Below are 17,981 nucleotides of genomic sequence, written 5' to 3'. Positions count from 1 at the left end.
TGGAAAAGGTCAAACACTTGGACGAAAAACGCCTGCGTACAGTCGCTAGACAGAAAGAAGCGATCGACGCAGCTCTTTCCTCCAGAAATAGACAACCTTTTGCCCCTCGCACTAATCTTCCCAAACCGAACCAATCCTCAGAGCACTCCGCCAAGATGTCTACTCGTGTTCCCCCCCTATCCGATACAGAACGACAACTTCTTAACAAACATGAAGGGTGTTTCAAGTGCAGACGCTTCTACGTCTCCTGTCGCTCGAAAGACTGCAAGAACGGGTTTCCTGATGGTGCTACCTACAAACCGCTGACAGAAAACATGGCGCTCAACAGCAAGAACAAGTCTACAAAGACCGCAAAAGTTGCGTCCATGGAAGCCGTCGCTGCAGTCATGATGCCCTCCGCAGTTCTTGGAAACGGGACAGATTCTGGAGAAGAGTATGTCAGGATACCGTCTTCAAGTCACGTCCATTCCAGTTCAACCTCTTCTCCTCCTTTGACCATCACCCCTTCACTGCCTCCAATTAATGACCCACCTGTTGCTCCGTTAACCACCCCACAACTTAAGTGGCAATGTTTACTTGACGGCCCTCTTTCTCCTTCTTCCGTTTCTGTTTCAGCGCTGATTGATGATGGCTCCTCCCTAGTTCTGATTGATGAGGCCCTCGTCACCAAACTCAGATTACACCGTCGGAAATTACACAAACCGATTTCAACAACCGTCGCCATGAACACCGATTCAAATGCACCCCCCTTTTTTCTTCATCATTATGTTAAAATCAAGCCGTCCTCCTTAAACTGTGACTGGACTTCTCGGACCGTAAAGGCCGTTATCGCACCTCAATTGTGCGCTTCTCTTCTTCTTGGTGGACCCTTTCTTGCACATAATCGTGTCGTGATTGATCACGAACTTCGTACCTGTATAGCTAAAGAATCCTTGTATGATTTATTGAATCCCCCTGTTCCTTCCATTCCCATTTCTTTACCTACTGTTACTCCTTCCGTTTCACAAGTCAACATGTACCGGAGGTCTCTCGCCCTCGAATTAAAGGACATTCTTCACCAACAACGGTCAAAAATCGACAACAAGTTGGAACCGATCGAACCGGTCAACATCAGTGCCGTATTGCAGAAAAGGATCGAGGCCTTGACGTTTGCGGAGAAGCTTGCAAAGCTCAATGACGATGCTATGACTCGCTTCGCTGACCGTTTTCCTTCAGATATTCCTCACATTACAGCAGTTTGCATAATGGTAGAGGCCGGCGGTATTTCCAAAAAAAATGTGCATTTATTTACAAAAAAGTAGCGCTACAAAGATCGATTTTTATCTCAACAACAAAGCAAGCTATTGACATGGTCCAAGCGACAAAACTGATCAGAAAAATCGCACGCAGACGGCCAGCGAAAAAATCAAGCGATTTGGTGAAGTTCATAGTCACCTGCTCTCAGAGCCAACAGTCTACAACAATACTTTTTTCTCCAGTCAAATGTCTCCCTTACCCCACTATGAAAGGTCACAAATCGTCGCAAGAACTATGCGAAATTATCATCTGAGTGCTACCGCTCCTTGACACATCCGAAATCATGGCATACACTGGTGCAAGAAAATCGACGATTGAAAGGGTTGCGCGATGCCATAAGTTCACTGGGAAGCCGTAAAGAAAGCCAGAGTGGTAATAGTGGCAGAACTTGAATGATGGACTTGGAAGATATTGAGGTGCGTCCATATTTAATCTCTTTCTGCACAAATTCTGACATAACAAAAGTACATGCATGGCCATTTGTCCCGCAGCTGTGATATGTATCTAGATGAACTCCATGATGAGATTAGCCAGGCTCGCGGGAAACACCTGTCATTGTCCACAATCTGGCGAACACTTCATCGCACGGGCTATTCAAGGAAGAAAGTTAGTGTCTTGACGCTACAGCTGCTCTGACGTCTGGGACAGACCTGGATCCACCTGGCACTGTGGCCGCTGACAAAGTGCTGGACTTTTTTGGTGGAATGGGCTGTGGCCGTGGTTTAGTCTTTGAGACGACTTCCTGGCTTGGAGGATGTTCTGCCTGTGTACCACTGGGGGGCTGTAATTGCTTTTTCAGAGGACAACTGCATTTCCGAGGCTCCTTGACCTTGCGCACTCGGGTAGAAGCCTTTGCCATCCTGCGAGACAATGTAGCAGACCGGGAAAAGTGAGATGTGTGTGAATTTAGTTTTGATGCTAGCGGACATGAGGCAAGTGTCCATTTCACCAAATCATTCCATCCTTTCTACAGTCTTCTGCGCCTCATTTTTCTGATCAAGTTTGTATCTTACCACTTGTCATTATCTTGCTTCGTTACTGAAATAAAAATCAATCTTTGTAGTTCTACTGGCTCTGAGAGCAGGTGACTACGAGCTTCACCGAATCACTTAGTTTTTTCGCTGGCCGTCTGCGTTCGATTTTTCTGATCAGTTTTGTCGCTTGGACCATGTCAATAGCTTGCTTCGTTGTTGAGATAAAAATCGATCTTTGTAGCGCTACTTTGTTGTAAATAAATGCACATTTTTTTTGGAAATACCGCCGGCCTCTACCATTATGCAAACTGCTGTAACGACTTACCAGATGATGTTTACTACCGCATAAAACTACGCGACGCCAACCAAGTGATCCAACTTCGAGGGTACAACTGCCCGAGGAAGTATAGGGACACTTGGCACACACTACTACAACAACACTTAGACGCTGGAAGGATACAGCCTTCATCATCACAACACTCCGCACCGTCCTTCATCATACCCAAAGCAGATCCTGCGGTGTTGCCCAGATGGGTAAACGATTTTCGTACACTTAATGCTAACACAGTACCCGACAACTTTCCCCTACCACGAATAGACGAAATATTGAGAGACTGCGCCAAAGGCAAGATCTTTGGCAAGATGGATATGACTAACTCCTTTTTTCAGACTAAAGTTCACCCAGATGATAGACACCTGCTAGCCGTGCACACCCCCTTTGGTCTACACGAATGGTGTGTCATGCCGATGGGTGTACGCAACGCCCCGGCAACACACCAATGACGCATGGTAGCCGCCCTCCGTCCCTTGATTGGAAAGATCTGTCACGTATACCTCGACGACATAATCATATGGTCACAAACGGTCGAGGAACACATTGAAAACGTCAACACAGTGCTCGAAGCACTGCGCGCAGCATCGCTCTTTTGCTCATCGAAAAAGACATGTCTTTTTGCAACTGAAGTCAACTTCCTTGGCCACGTCATATCAGACAGAGGTATTGAAGCGGACCCAACAAAGATCTCCCGCATTCTGGACTGGCCAGCCCCAAAAAGTGCCAATGACGTTCGTTCGTTTCTTGGGCTCGTCCGTTATGTCGCCGACTTCCTACCGGATCTCGCTGAGTACATGTGCATCTTAAACGGTCTCACCACTAAATCTGTTGATTTAGAGTGGCCTGGATGGTCCAAAGATCATCAGGAGGCCTTCATGGCTATCAAGGATCTCGTTGTCTTACGATGCGTGTTGACCACTATCGACCATGATAACCCGGGAGATAATAAAATATTCATGACTACTGATGCAAGTGATTATAGAACAGGAGCCGTTCTTTCATGGGGTCCAACTTGGGAAACAGCACGTCCCGTCGCTTTCGAGTCCTCACTCCTCAAAGATGCAGAGCTTCGGTACCCCGTCCACGAAAAAGAGCTCCTCGCTGTCATTCACACCTTGAAGAAGTGGCGAGTCGAGCTTCTCAGAACAGCATTCGAAGTTCGGACTGATCACCGCACTCTCGAAAACTTCATGACTCAACGCGACCTCTCACGACGACAAGGCCGTTGGCAAGAGTTCCTCGCTGCATATGATTTTAAGATTGTGTATTTAAAAGGTACTGATAACGCAGCGGCTGATGCGCTTTCACACACCGAATTTCCAGATGCAGATTCCAACAACAAACACGGCGACGACGAACAAATAGAAAGACATACCGTGGCCTCCATACTCGCAATTCAGTCAGACGAGGCTTTACTAACAACAATCAGGAAAGAATACCCCAACGACCCATTCACCGCGAAACTTGACAGTGTTCTTGTTTCACTTCCTAACCTAGTTAAACGTGATGGTTTATTTTTCCTTAAGGATCGGCTTGTAGTACCTCGAACTGCTGACCTTCGAGAACAATTGTTCCGACTAGCGCACGATAATTTAGGCCATTTTGGGGGCGATAAATCATACGAAATGCTACGCACATCCTTCTACTGGCCGCAAATGCGTAAAGATCTAATTGAGGCGTACATTCCGTCATGCGACTCATGCCAACGCAACAAATCACGCACGACACGTCCGCCTGGGCCACTACACCCTTTACCTATTCCTGACAAACGTGGGGACTGCGTTGCTATTGACTTTGTGGGCCCCTTGCCTGAAGACGAAGGTTTTAACATGGTAGCTACGATTACCGACCATCTCAACGCTGATGTTCATTTAGTACTGTGTTGAGAAAACGTGACAGCACAGGAGTTCGCGAAACTGTTCTTCAATGAATGGTATTGTGAAAACGGTCTGCCACTGGAGATAGTTTCAGACCGTGACAAGCTCTTTGTTTCATCATTCTGGAAGTCCTTAACGCAACTGACGGGTATTAAATTAAAAATGTCAACAGCCTTTCACCCTCAGTCCGACAGCGCTAGTGAGCGCACTAACAAAACGCTCAACCAATGCATTCGCTTCCACGTCGAACGGAACCAGAAAGGCTGGGTACGGGCACTACCGCAGGTTCGATTCAGTATCATGAACACATGTAACGCCAGTACCGGTATAGAGACTCGTGCATCTCATAGTGTGATATGGCGCTTTACACTAGGGAGTATACAGCACCAACTCGCAGCATCACTCTGTGTACCATCCACAGTGATTCCTATATGACGCGCAGCTTTCCCGCGCAACGCGCGCCATGCGCGCACCATTCCCGCGCTTCACAATGTATACGCGCGCGCGCGTTCCCGCGCTTGCGCGCCCTATAGCGCCAGCCATCCAGATGCATCCATCCATTGTCCACCAAGCTCCCTAGTGCGTATATTTCCATTTCCTTTATTAGCATAGTTCCACCTTTATTTTTATCATAGTTTCTCACTCATATATATTTTTACATACCTACTCGGTAGCGCTTCGGCTCCGCATGAGCGCGCTTAGGCGCGCTATATAAGCGCCAGCAGTACATACTATTATTTACCTTACTTTTCACCCAACTTTACCTAGTACTTACTACTTAGAAAGTCGCAGTAGAAATCTATTCATTAGCACAACACATCTCACATCCTTTATCTTACTTATATCTTCACATAAGTTTAGTCTCTCTTATTTCCGCTTACACGCGCGCGGTTTCCCGCGCTTCGCGCTAATACGCGCGCGCGTTCCCGCGCCTTCGTACCTTGCGCGCACCTGCGCTTTCTCGCGCTTCACTGAAGCGCGTACCTCTAGATCTCCGCTGCACCTGCTTCCCCTTTAGGGTCAAATGCACTTGCCATCTCAAGTATCGCAGACTAGGCAACGCACGACCTACAACTTTTTAGATACAGTCAGGAGCATTTCTTTGTTCCTCTCAGTATTGTTGTTTCTACACCGGTTTCTCTCCATTTCAACCACATCTTGGTCGTTCACCCAGACTCATTCCCCCACTCGTCCACAATGACAACTTGTCAGAAACCGAGTTCGATGCTCACACTCTCATCAAGCAACTAGAAACAGACGTGTTAGAGGCGCAAGACTCCTTGTTTGCTGCAAAAGCAAGCCAAGCATCAGCAGCGAACCAGCACCGCGCAGACGAGCCTAACTTCCAAGTAGGAGACCGTGTCCTTCTCGCCACAAAGAACAGGAGACAGGAATACCTACAGAAGGGCAAACATCGCGTAGCTAAGTTCATGCCCAGATTTGATGGACCATACACCATCACTGATTGTCATTCGGAGTCTTCCACGTATACACTGGATCTACCCAAAACGATGAACGTCTACCCCACCTTCCACGTTTCACAACTGCGCAAATACCATCAGAACAACGCTTTGCTATTCCCCAATTGTGAACAACAACGTCCAGGTGCCGTCGTCATGGCAGAAGGCAACGTCGAGTGTTTCATCGAAAAGATCGTTGATGAAAGACGGAGAGGGAGGGGTACCCAGTACCTGGTTAGATGGCAGGGAGAGGGACCAGAGGCAGACGAGTGGCTTCTGAGAAGAGAGCTTGAAGAAACGGAGGCCCTGGACATCTGGTTAGGAGAACAAGAAGCTGCAACATCATAGGGTGGAGGAGTGTAAGCTGGATGCTTACTACGCGCTTGCTTGCGAATGTTTGGCTTGGCTGATTGGTTCATAATCATGTGGCGCTGCTGCCTTGTATCTTATCTACTTCTGACTGCACCATCAATCCACGACCTGTCCACGCTTTGTCTGTTCCGTTCTGAGTGTTTCCCTACACACGGGGTTTCCAGTTATCTTTTGTTGATAGGATGTGATAGGCTCACAGATACAATACAATATATGTGATACCAATAGTTGATCATGCTAATTGAGCCACTGTCTATGCAAATTCAGTACTCAATGCATGGTAGCTTTCTTTGTCCACAAAGTTGTTCAAAAAGAAATACTTGTAGCATTCCAAACAAGTGACTGATGAAATATCACTGGCCACTTTCTCACCGAAACATGGTATGAGTTCAATGATGTTACAATAACATTTAGACCCCTATTCATTTTTCCTATCTCCCATCAAGTGGGCTGTCTACACTATGTTTGCTATCACTTATCTCTCATCAAGCAGGCTGTCCGCACTATGTTTGCTATCACATATCTCTTATCAAGTGGGCTGTCCGCCTTTTATCTCCTTATCTTGATAGGTCATTTACAAGCTCTGCTTAAACATTCACTATATATAGACATGTAGTTCATTGGTTGTATTCCTTACTTTAATCTACTGGGTTTTACCTGGAACTTGTCCTTCAGCAAGGTCTTCAACCTTGCTGTCTAAGAACCACTATTCTAAGGGAGTCGCCTACACTTGCCTTAGCCTGAATCTTTGACCTCTCATTCGAGAGAAGAACCACATCTGTCTTGCTGTTAGCAGAACATCCATTTGGTGTTATGCTCAGTGTTGTTTAGACATCTTAATGTTCAAGGATTCAAGTGAAGCCAATGTTCTGATGAAGATGAAAGCTAGATTGCAGGCCCTGGTCTGCATAAGTCAAGTTAAAGATACAAAGCATAATGAGATGTATATATAGGAATATTAAAGAGGAGTTTGAATGTAAATAGTGAATAGTAGTGCTGCCGAAGTCCAGTTCAGTCAGGTTCATTGACCTATGTCAGAAAATTCCATAGGTACCTTGCAATGTTTCCAAATTGAGACATCATTTAGCTGTATTGCATCCGCAATGCAAGATTCTTCCAAGCAACTGTGGTATATTCTTAGAGCATTCCAAGGAAGCGACATTATTTTTGGTAACTTGCAAGATGTATTTGCGCCTTCCAAGGATTCAGTTATGTCAGCAACTGATTACAATCTCATTCCGATTCTGATCATACGTCAAACGATTTTCGATGTCCTGTATTTGAATTCAAAGCAACTCTTCATTGTGTGTATACTACAGTGACATATGCCTGCACTCAGAAACAACACTGGAGCCTCTGGAGGGTGCAAATACATGCAAACTGCTGCATCTACCATCAAGGTCCAATGTCAATATTGTAATGAATCCCACACATCCAGAGGCATCAAGTTACACAAGCAGAGCTGCCTTTGATGGAAGGAAAAGAAGAAAGAGGACAGAGAATTTGCGCGGGCTGCAGTACACTCAATTTTGAATGAAGGAGAACACAGTTCGTCAACATTTTATATCTTGATCTCCTCTGAATCAATCACTGATTATTGAATTTTTTTGTGTCAGAACATCATCGCAGCAAGAAACACAAGCAAACACATGAGCATGACCCCACCAGCACATCTGCTCAAGTCTCTGTGCTTGTGGACTCCGAATCAGGTCCAGGAGGCACAGCTGCAACATCTGTTGCTACTGTAAATGACGTGTACGATTATGACGGTGACCACGATTATCTTGCTGCAGGACTGGAAGGGGGTCTTGATGACACACAGAGCGTCGAGGGTGAGGCACGACAATGTACGTGTTCTTATCTTGACCCAAGTCACATAACTAACATCATTTATTAGGTTCCAACTCTGATATAAGCATGGCTAGTGCCTCTGCAGGAGCAGCACCTCCTCCTCGTCTCATTCCAGTTTCCGCAGCCACAGCCACAACCTCAGCCTGTTCCAACATGTTCAAGACAGAGTTCCACCCCCACAGCAGTCGCCCAACAGCTGTTGAAACATTTTCTGCTTACGGGAGTGGTTTGGGACCATGTTCACCCATTGTTGATGATATGCCTTGGCACCCTTTTACCTCTCATGCAGACTTTGAGTTTGCTGAGTTCACACACAAAGCTGCGCTGAACAAGGACCAAACCAATGAGCTGTTGAAGTTCATCTGGCAAGTCGCAGATGGTCACACAAAGTTTTCGTTCCATATGCACACAGATGTTGCGACTGCATGGACTAGGGCATCTAGCCAGATGACACCAGTAAGAGCCATGTAACTTTATTTTGCCTTTGTATCAAGTGTACATGACCATGTTCAATTAAACAGTTCGAAAAACATATTATACCCATTGATTACAAAAAGGAAATGATTGAGTATGAAGTTTATTCGCGGCCTCTGTGGGACTGGGCAATGGACCTATTAGTCAATCCCTTGTTGGCTCTGCACTTTGTCTGGGACGCTCAGCAGCTTTATAAGCACAATGGGACTCGCTTTGAGTGCTTCTTCCACCAGCCATGGATAGGAGACCGCTGGTGGGATCTTCAAGTGTGATCAATCCCTCTTTGTATACTATGTGACTGACTGATTCATTTAGTCATTGTTGCCTGAGAATGGAGTGCCGTTCACATTCATATTATATGCTGACAAAACTCATCTTTCATCGGCTGGTACTGTCAAAGCAGAACCAGTAATTGCCTGCTGTGGGAATCTACCAGTTAACATCAGGAATGTCGATGGTCCCAGAGGAGGGTGCCTGGTAGGTTGGTTACCGATTGTAAGTTCTTGCAATGTTATGTCAATGGGACTCAATTAATGGTCTTTGCCCCTCGTTACAGGTTCCTGAGGATTCAGATGAGGACAGTAAACTTTCCTACATGAATTTGAAGTGTGTCGTATGGCACGAATCATTTTCAATCCTGCTCGTAACTATCATGCTCTTATCTGCAACCGGCTTTGCACACGAGTGCTATGATGGAATTCAACGCTGGCTATTCCCGTTAATTCTGATCCTATTGGCTGATTATGAAGAGCAGTGAGTGATCCACATTTATATTTCATTAACACATCGTTTCTAACACAAATGATCTATATTATTAGGTGTGTGATGGCGCTAATACAGGCCTCAATTCGGCCTGTCCTTGTCCCATTTGCCTGGTCCCAAGAGAAGAGCTCACCGACCACTCAACGACCTACCCTAAGCGCACCATTAAAGACACACAAGATTGTGTCGAGTTATGGTCCAGAGACTGTATTGCAGGCGAGGTGGAACTGAAGAAACGGAGCTTGAGGCCTATCAAGGTGCATGATTGATGTCTTTCTCACTTACATGATCTCACAACCATCATAATGCATTTTGGAAAGTCAAGCTGTCCAACCTGCATGATGCGCTCTTGCAGGATCCACTACATAAGGGGAAATTCAGCGATCACTTGTTTGACGAGTTCAAGAAACACCTCAAGGTGCTGGGATGTGCCGCTGAGAAGAAGGTTGATGAAAAGTAAGTCCCTTCCCAGTCGTTATTCTATCAGTCTGTCATGTCATTAATTTTAAAGGTTTGATGCGTTTCTGCGATGGCGAAACTTGAACCATTTTGATTGTGTTACTAACATCTATTTTACCGATGGCAACAAGTTCCAGGATATATCTAGGGTATGTTCTAGGGTGCTAGATTTAAAACTGTACATTTCTCATTGTTTTGATAGCAAATTGTGCATGTGGCACAGAACGTACTCACACATGTGGAAGATGAAGCTGGCTATGCACTCTTAAAGTGCATAGTGAGCTATCTTCACATTGATATGTACATATCGCTTGATGTTCATACTGAAAGTACTCTTGCAGCTGTGGAGGCGGAGATACTTGTGTTTCAGAAACTGTTAGATGTAAGTCCTGTCTGAATCGCTTGCACCCATCATTGTGACTCAATGCTACTATCACACAGGAATATATCGAGGTCCTTGGTGATGACACAATCAAGAATTGGAATTTCCCAAAGGCTCACGCCTTGAAGCATGTATTTACTGACATCAGGGAGAAAGGCGCAGCTCGAAACTTCAGCACCAGACCAAACGAGAAGCAACATGGACTGATCAAATGCGCGTACAAATTGCAAACAAACGGGAAGGATGTCACTAACCAGGTATTACTTTATTCTTTCTGTAAATCAACTCATCGTTCATCCTTTGCATACCAGATACTTAGATTAGATCATATGACCCTCGTCTCCAGGCTCCTCCACAGCTGCATTGAATACCTTGATGAAGAACAATGTAAAGTCATGCTGTCAGAGAGAGAGCTCGAGGAGGAAGACCTAGATGACCAACCTTTTGGCGGGCACATTCATCTTGGTGCCCCACAACACTCAGTCACCCTTTTGCAGCTCGAAGAAGAAGATGCATCCAAGCCTGCCTTTGCACAGTTCCGCAAGAAACTTTCATTATTCCTCAATGACTTTCTACCTGCTTACAACATACTGCTACCTGATGGAAAAAAATGGCTGACACTTTCAGCACGAGATACAGTCAGTAATAGTCGTTTCGCTGATGTTCCTCTTCTTAAATGTCTTTATCGCAGGTCCAGGAGCATTGGTTCCTCAAGGTCAACTACGAGTCTGTTGTGGATTGGAAGCTTGCTACAGATTATTTGTGGTGTAACCTGAGCTTCCATGGCCATGAGCGACATGACTGTGCCCTGATTCACACCAATGACAAGGACAGCAATGACAAGAACATTTTTGTTCGCATCTTGTTTATGTTCAAGCACATGGTTGGCAGCAAGGTTTTAGATCTCGCCTTAGTTATACCTATGGATGTGCGAATGGGTCCATGACGTGCTATTGACCAAGATTTGCGACTGACTCATCTTCGTGTGTGACCCCTGGCTTCATCAGAATTCATCATGCTTCACTCTATCATTCATGGCGTATTAATTGTTCCGGACTTTGCTATTCCTGGAGACTATTTCCTTGTTAATTATGTAGACACTGACATATTTCTTCATTCTCAGAGACAACTCTTTTAACTCATCCCTCACTGGACTGTACTTTACCATAGATATTACCATACCTTTCCATATCACAGATCTACAATCCTGGCAGGCTCCTTAGATCCCCATTGTACAATACTTCTCTCTTGGACCTCCTGCCCTGTCGTGTGCAAGTCCGGCAGGTGAAGAATTTCTTCAGGTGCGCTCTTATTTGCCTCCCCACAATTCTGGCAGTTGAGGAGTTTTTCAGGCGCACCCCTTGTCTGCCTCCACCATGCACCCTCATCTGCTTCCAGCATGCGTGTCTACCTCCCTGCAATTCAGGCAGTTGAAGAACTTCTTCAGGTGCACCTGCATCTACCTCCCCACAATCCAGGCAGTTGAAGAACTTCCTCAATTCTTCAGGTGCACCCTCATCTGCCTCTCCACAATTCCGCCAGTTGAAGAACTTCTTCAGGTGCGCCCTCATCTGCCTCCCCACAATTCTGCCAGTTGAAGAACTTCTTCAGGTGCGCCCTCATCTGCCTCCCCACAATTCCGCCAGTTGAAGAACTTCTTCAGGTGTGCTCTTATTTGCCTCCCTGCAATTCTGCCAGTTGAAGAACTTCTTTAGGTGCGCTCTCATCTGCCCACAATTCAGACAGTTGAAGAACTTCTTCAGGTGCGCCCTCATCTGCCTCCCCACAATTCAGACAGTTGAAGAACTTCTTCAGGTGTGCTCTCATTTGCCTCCCCGCTCTCATCTGCCCACAATTCAGGCAGTTGAAGAACTTCTTCAGGTGCACCCTCATCTGCCTCCCAGAATGCACCATCATTTATGTCTACCTCCCTGCAATTCAGGCAGCTGAAGGACTTCTTCAGGTGCGCCCTTATCTGCCTCCCCACAATTCTGGCAGTTGAAGAGTTTTTCAGGCGCACCCTTGTCTGCTTCCGGCATGCACCATCGTTTACATCTGCCTCCCTGCAATTCAGACTGTTGAGGAGCTTCTTCAAGTGCGCCCTTGTCTGCCTCCCCACAATTCCCTTCATCTGCTTCTGTGCAGTTCCAGGTTCATTGACAGAGAGGACATGGATTTGTGTGGTTTGTGCTCTGTGATGCACATTTTCAAATGGTGCGGCCTCTAATCTACGCTTTCCATTCACATCTGACTTCTATTATCTAAAGCACAATCCTCAACTGTGTAATCAAGCCTGACAACTTCCTTGTGGGCATCGGCAATCAGGTCAACGTCATCAACTTCCAAATTTATTGTCTTCTGAAGACTCATTGACATGATACATATCAAATAACAGTAAGCTTTATGAAATTGAAGGGTCTTACTGCTCACTAACAAGGTCACCGGTGTAACAGTAGGACTGACATGTGTACTCATTATGCGTTTCTTATGACGTGGCCCTATCTTGGCAGGGGTTTGATGATGATACCACATGTGGATCATTATGCGTTACAAGTTGTACTTAGACATTTTGGGGCATAACGGGTGTGTATTTTACCTTTGAGTGACTTATTTGTGTGTAATCGCTACTTGTTCTACAGGTTTAGTATGTATTTGTACATGGTGCTGCCCTCAAGTCCCCAAAATGTTCTGAATTACAATGCTCGCCTATCAGCGCATGTTCCAGACTGTGAGTTTTGCATATAAACTCACAGTGACACTAATCCAGATTCCTCCAGCTCCACCCAATTTTGAGTCGCGCCAGTCCTCTCGCCTTTGCCCATCATGCTGCCGTGCCAAGATCTACTGCAGGCCAACACTGAATTTGACTCTGAGTCCTTGTCAGAGTCTGATTCGGATGACTCAGACAAAGAGCTTGTATGCATCTGTGCCACAATTGCACCTGCTCCTGTAGATGCAACATCTCAGGAGCTCCGTCAGGTAAGCTATTACATTGTTATCGAGTTTGATATTACATTTTAAATTCCTCAATTCGCAACCACTAGGCTCTCGAGGTCACTCAGAAGTTGTTACTCAACTTGTGTAGTACATACTGGGAGACTATGAAAAGGAACGCACTCCTTGAGGTGGCAACATCCAAAGGTCGCAAATGACGTAATATCACCCTGAATGATCTTGCAATGGCAGCCAAGGAAGACACCATCCGAACTCTTGGGAGGAAGTACTCCATCACTCATTGCCTTTGGGTTAACGTTGAGATCTTCCCGTTGTGTACTTGTCCAGACATCAATCTTAACAGCAAGGAATTCTGGATAAGTGGGGTGTCGATGGAGGATGGTGTAAAGGCTGAACTATTCCAGTTCATTCCCACAGAAGAGCACAAATTGATGAATTATCAGAGTTTTGGCTCTCAGGTATGTCGCACCTGTCCTGTCAATGTATTCTCATGTTCTGATCTGAATCTCCTTAGTTCGGGAGGGGTGTCAGTAATGCTCATTCCGAAATGGCTTCAGATGTCAAGGCATGTGCTGGTGCCATCTTCAGTCTGAGTGTGAACATCTTCATACGGGGCTACAAACGACATGAAGACGCCGGATGTCATGCACTTTTACTGAGTCCCCATGGTGACTAAGATAGGCGTCACTCTTTTCCAACATGTCTTACATAATCATAACTCTAACCCTAAATGCGGCCAAACCTTTGACTTGAAAATTTTCAAAAGTTGAGACTGCCGCAAGAAGGATTAGTGACGAGTGACGAGTGATTAGTACATGCTACATGCAGTAACACTATATTCTAGTGCATTAAGCCTTTCTAAGTGTCTCCTTAACCTCGAGAATCATGGAGGGAGGTAGAGTGCGATGTCCATGGTACTGACAGTTAGCCCAAGCTGCCTTGCCACCAGTAAGACCTTGCGCATACGCGGAAATGAAGCGTGTGGAACCCTATATCATCCTCAGAATCACTGCAGCTCGAGTCAGAGACATCTTTAATTGTGGTTTTGTGGGACCTGGAAAGTGCAGACTGAATATTCCTGAGACGAGCCTTATTAGCTTTAGATGTTGCACCCATTGTGAGATGCTTTTTGTGGGTAATATCACTGATTTTTGCTGCCTTCTCCTCCTCGTCCTGCCCAGGCACACATCACGTGATGTATTATATAAGCGGCCAAATGTTGGTGATTCGAGAACTTCAAAATTATTCCCTGGCATCTCATGGCCTTGTAAACCACTTTCTGACTTAATAGAACAAAAAAAATTGGACAATGAAAATCTCATTCAGTTTTGAATATTTTTTATTTCTGCTTCCTGGCAGTTCAAACTATACTGCTGTTAAATATTTCCTAGGATCCAATAACATCAGAAATAAATATATGTGCCCATAATTTGAGCAACGGCGAGGCTCTCAATTTGCTGATGTAAGCGGTGCTGGATAAGAGTGACGCCTATCTTATACAAAATTTGCGCCGGTGTTGTTTCCTACACCCAAAAAGCCGGTACCAAGTGAGATGCTCCAATCAGCAAAGCTGGTGCAAGTACATTGTTCCTCCTTTTCCTGTTGTACAGGCTAATAAACCCTCAAATGGCAGGTGTTGAAAGTATTGCTCTTTGGCAAATCATCGTTGGCTGCCACAGGTGCTGCATCTTTGAGGACAAAGGCCAAGATCTGGAAACTATGGGCTATGACACCAGGTATGATTGCTGCTGCTGCTGTTGTCGTAAGTTATTTTTGAGTTATCGTTACAACTACAACTCATTATTCTCAAATATCAGGCAATATTCCTACTTTCCGGTGACACAGAACTGACTGAGATTGGGGAGACTACTAAGATATCATATCGTGAATACCACAACTTCTTCCATCAACGCCTACTAACTGGAGGCTCCTGGGCACATCAGGTTCTCTTATTCTTCAACAATGCTCTCTTCTCAACTTCATCCTCTGTCCCTCCTCCTGCCAATGACAATGGACCAGGCCACACATATGAAGAAGAGTTCAAGCGTGCCATGGAACAGGAGCTCGAAGGCCCGGTCTTCAATGCAGATGTCGTTGGTCCGCTATTACCAAACCTGCGGACCATTCATATCCCACACGATTCACTACTCTCAGACTCTGAAGATGAGGCTCATCCTCTTGCAGCTCCAAATCATCCTCCTGCAGCTCCAAATCATCCTCTCATGACAGCTCCCACTATTGTAGCCCCACCTGTTCCAGCTCCTTCAGAGTCTATATCTACCATGATGGGGGGCCTTAATCTGGGGCCTCAAGATGCCCATGTTGGAGTTGAACATTTAGGTCCCGCAGAAATTAATGATGCATGCCCCAAACCAAAACCAAAACCAAAACCAAAGCCCCGACGCAAAGCCCAGACAGCTGATAATCTTGTCATTGGCGAAGGTTTCACTGTGGATTCTACTCGTTCGGTTGTTGGGAGCATCAACACTCAGACTACATGGAGGTCTGGCCAAAAGGCCAAATAGTATGCTCATCTGACGTCACGGTCATTCCACCTACATTGTTTTCAATACATTGATTTGCCTCATCATTACCTTTTTTTCAAGGGCGTTTCTGTCACGCTCGTCCATCAGCAGCCAGGCTTTAAAAGATTTGAGACTTGGTTGCAAATGCTGGCAACTTTCAGTTCTTTTGCTTGTCGCTCTTAGACTCTACTTAGTTAATAGTTCTTGTAGAATTTGCTGTTATGCGTTAGACTTTGATTCAAATCACAAGTTGTTTCCTATTATGGAAAGACAATGCAAGGCCAAACAAAGGTTGAACTTTGTCTTCCCTTCAACTTTTCTTCTTTCAACAGACCTTATCATCCTTGACCACATTGACAGCAGATTCCATCTTAGTGACAGTCTGAATCTGCCTTGGACTTCCCTTAGATTCTCTCCTCAATGCCAACATCATATGGTTGGCTCTCATTTATAGACTCATTGACAGACTCTGGACCAGATGTGGGTAAGTCTTATTAATAACAGTCTGATACTGTCACTGATAACTTCATTTCTTTTTTTCAATTAACAGTCACTGATGTTAACGGCCATCGCTGCCAGCCAGAACTCACCACACCAATGTGCCAATGACATTAGGCAACAAACATTTGACCATCACTCCCATCAGCAATCCTCAGCCCGTCAAGACCATCATCATTGTTGACTCGTCGAGGCAGGCAGTTGCTTACCATCAAATGATTCTTTTCTGCACTTCCACCACTCTTCGCCCTCTTTCTCAATGATCCAGAGCCGCTCACCCTCCTGCATGCTCAATTCATCTGAGCCCATGCCCTCAAAGTCATATAATGCGACAGCAGGCTCGCCATCATCAATACCTTGCCCATCTTCCTCTGCCTCTTCCTCTTCCTCCTCAGAGGATTTGTGTGGCGGTATAATTGCAGGAGATTCCTCCACAAAGCACACAGAAGCACTGTTCTTCTTTCGCTGTAGCTGCTTGTGGATGCTGGACTCTCATTCCTGGACCATTGTATTAGTGCCGCCATTCCACCATCATAATGTGCGTATCTGCACGTATTAGTCGAACCCCATTGACATTATCTGGCTGCAGGGGGTATTACTTTTTGCTTTGACTCAGGGTGCCCTCTGAGTGTTTGTCTGTCCCATCAACTCATTCTGCATGAAAGCACCTCATCAAAGGCATATTTGTAGTAGTATTAGTGATACATATCTAGAAAATCAACTTTTGTAACCGCTGTATTTTGATAAATTTTAATTTGATGCATTTAAATTGCCTTACAATGGACCCAATGAACTTTGTATCCTTGAAATGGAATTATGTGACTTCCAATTGTCTTGCAATCGAGACCGTCTTTGGCTGTCTCAAAATTTGACCCTTGCATTGGAATGGTCTTGGGACAGTCTTGGAAGACCACCCCTGAGGCTTCCAAGCAACTTCCATGATTTTTGGGTTGTCTTGCAACCGGACTGCAATGCTGCCGGTAAATTGAGGCCTTCCACGCCCTTTTAATGTATTTCAACCAAAATTAGAATTTTCTGACATATATCTGCAAACCCTGAACTTGACCGCTGGTCAGGTTCAGACAGTTAGGATGAACCTTGGACCGAACTCCTATGAATGTGTTTGCAAAGGTTCGGTTTGAGTTCAGAATGGGTTCGGACCATCAAACACTAAATTTTCATTTGCAAAAAATATACAAGGTCACATTAATACACTATCAATGGGCCAATGGCTACTCTTCATGCACAACATGGTTGTCATATGGAGCAGAGAACTCAGCTTGGGCTGTTGCGGAGATGTGGCCGTGCTGATAACCACTCTTCAGCAGTTGAAGAGCCTCAAAGGTCGTCAGCAGTAAGCAATTATAACGTGCCATTCCAGTGATGCCCCCACTCGAGAATGCTCGTTCCGATGCTACAATGGATCCCTGTATAGCGAGGTAGTCTTTGGCGATGTGGGAGAGAGTAGGGTATTGAATAGAATGGTGCTGTAAAGTGTTTTGAATTTGAGCAATGTAAATAAATGATGTGATGTACCCCCCACCACGCCACCACATTGTCAACATCCTCCAGTGGTGAGGCCAAATAATCCTCCAGTTCTTGATGAGGTCATCCAAGTCGTGTTGCTGCATCATCCGTGATACACAATTTGATGGAGTCACGCATCCAATTTTGGCCATATGAGCCTTGGCGACCAAGCGATGGAGGCACAGCAACACCTGGCTTTGTAACAGGCAAGGAGGCACTAGTAATAGTATGAAGG

General features: G+C 45.4%; 6 protein-coding genes across 6 annotated transcripts; 4 read left to right on the top strand and 2 right to left on the bottom strand.

The window, feature by feature from the left end:
- Window positions 1-1,242: 1,242 nt before the first annotated feature.
- On the top strand, window positions 1,243-2,401 carry F5891DRAFT_1067828 (uncharacterized protein; the record flags this gene model as incomplete). The annotated part of the gene is made up of 4 exons (XM_041363162.1): window positions 1,243-1,422; window positions 1,553-1,650; window positions 1,713-1,716; window positions 1,762-2,401. Coding segments are annotated over 3 exons (273 nt in total), but the record flags the coding sequence as incomplete, so codon positions are not given.
- A 5,015-nt stretch (window positions 2,402-7,416) lies between these two features.
- Window positions 7,417-11,187, top strand: F5891DRAFT_986214 (uncharacterized protein; the record flags this gene model as incomplete). Its single annotated transcript, XM_041377725.1, has 16 exons — window positions 7,417-7,617; window positions 7,792-7,861; window positions 7,930-8,160; window positions 8,211-8,620; window positions 8,686-8,904; window positions 8,954-9,133; window positions 9,195-9,244; window positions 9,388-9,391; window positions 9,457-9,657; window positions 9,756-9,856; window positions 9,912-10,008; window positions 10,062-10,129; window positions 10,190-10,241; window positions 10,301-10,498; window positions 10,553-10,879; window positions 10,933-11,187. 16 exons carry the CDS (start codon window positions 7,417-7,419, stop codon window positions 11,185-11,187), a joined length of 2,664 nt encoding a protein of 887 aa, XP_041218650.1.
- A 245-nt stretch (window positions 11,188-11,432) lies between these two features.
- F5891DRAFT_986213 (uncharacterized protein) lies at window positions 11,433-12,782 on the bottom strand (the record flags this gene model as incomplete). Its single annotated transcript, XM_041377724.1, has 4 exons — window positions 11,433-11,648; window positions 11,705-11,828; window positions 12,029-12,495; window positions 12,672-12,782. 4 exons carry the CDS (start codon window positions 12,780-12,782, stop codon window positions 11,433-11,435), a joined length of 918 nt encoding a protein of 305 aa, XP_041218649.1.
- Window positions 12,783-13,064: 282 nt separating this feature from the next.
- Window positions 13,065-13,872, top strand: F5891DRAFT_986212 (uncharacterized protein; the record flags this gene model as incomplete). Its single annotated transcript, XM_041377723.1, has 4 exons — window positions 13,065-13,220; window positions 13,286-13,382; window positions 13,428-13,654; window positions 13,711-13,872. The coding sequence occupies 4 exons, from the start codon at window positions 13,065-13,067 to the stop codon at window positions 13,870-13,872; spliced, it is 642 nt and encodes a 213-aa protein (XP_041218648.1).
- An 876-nt stretch (window positions 13,873-14,748) lies between these two features.
- Window positions 14,749-15,721, top strand: F5891DRAFT_986211 (uncharacterized protein; the record flags this gene model as incomplete). Its single annotated transcript, XM_041377722.1, has 3 exons — window positions 14,749-14,775; window positions 14,830-14,958; window positions 15,014-15,721. 3 exons carry the CDS (start codon window positions 14,749-14,751, stop codon window positions 15,719-15,721), a joined length of 864 nt encoding a protein of 287 aa, XP_041218647.1.
- Window positions 15,722-16,332: 611 nt separating this feature from the next.
- F5891DRAFT_986210 (uncharacterized protein) lies at window positions 16,333-17,159 on the bottom strand (the record flags this gene model as incomplete). The annotated part of the gene is made up of 3 exons (XM_041377721.1): window positions 16,333-16,403; window positions 16,429-16,690; window positions 17,067-17,159. 3 exons carry the CDS (start codon window positions 17,157-17,159, stop codon window positions 16,333-16,335), a joined length of 426 nt encoding a protein of 141 aa, XP_041218646.1.
- Between the last annotated feature and the right edge of the window lie 822 nt (window positions 17,160-17,981).

The sequence above is a fragment of the Suillus fuscotomentosus genome (genome assembly GCF_016647785.1).
Source record: "Suillus fuscotomentosus strain FC203 chromosome Unknown F5891scaffold_109, whole genome shotgun sequence".
Classification (NCBI taxonomy): Eukaryota; Fungi; Basidiomycota; class Agaricomycetes; order Boletales; family Suillaceae; genus Suillus; species Suillus fuscotomentosus.
Note: the sequence above shows the minus strand (reverse complement) of the source record. Positions and strands in the feature narration are given on the sequence as shown.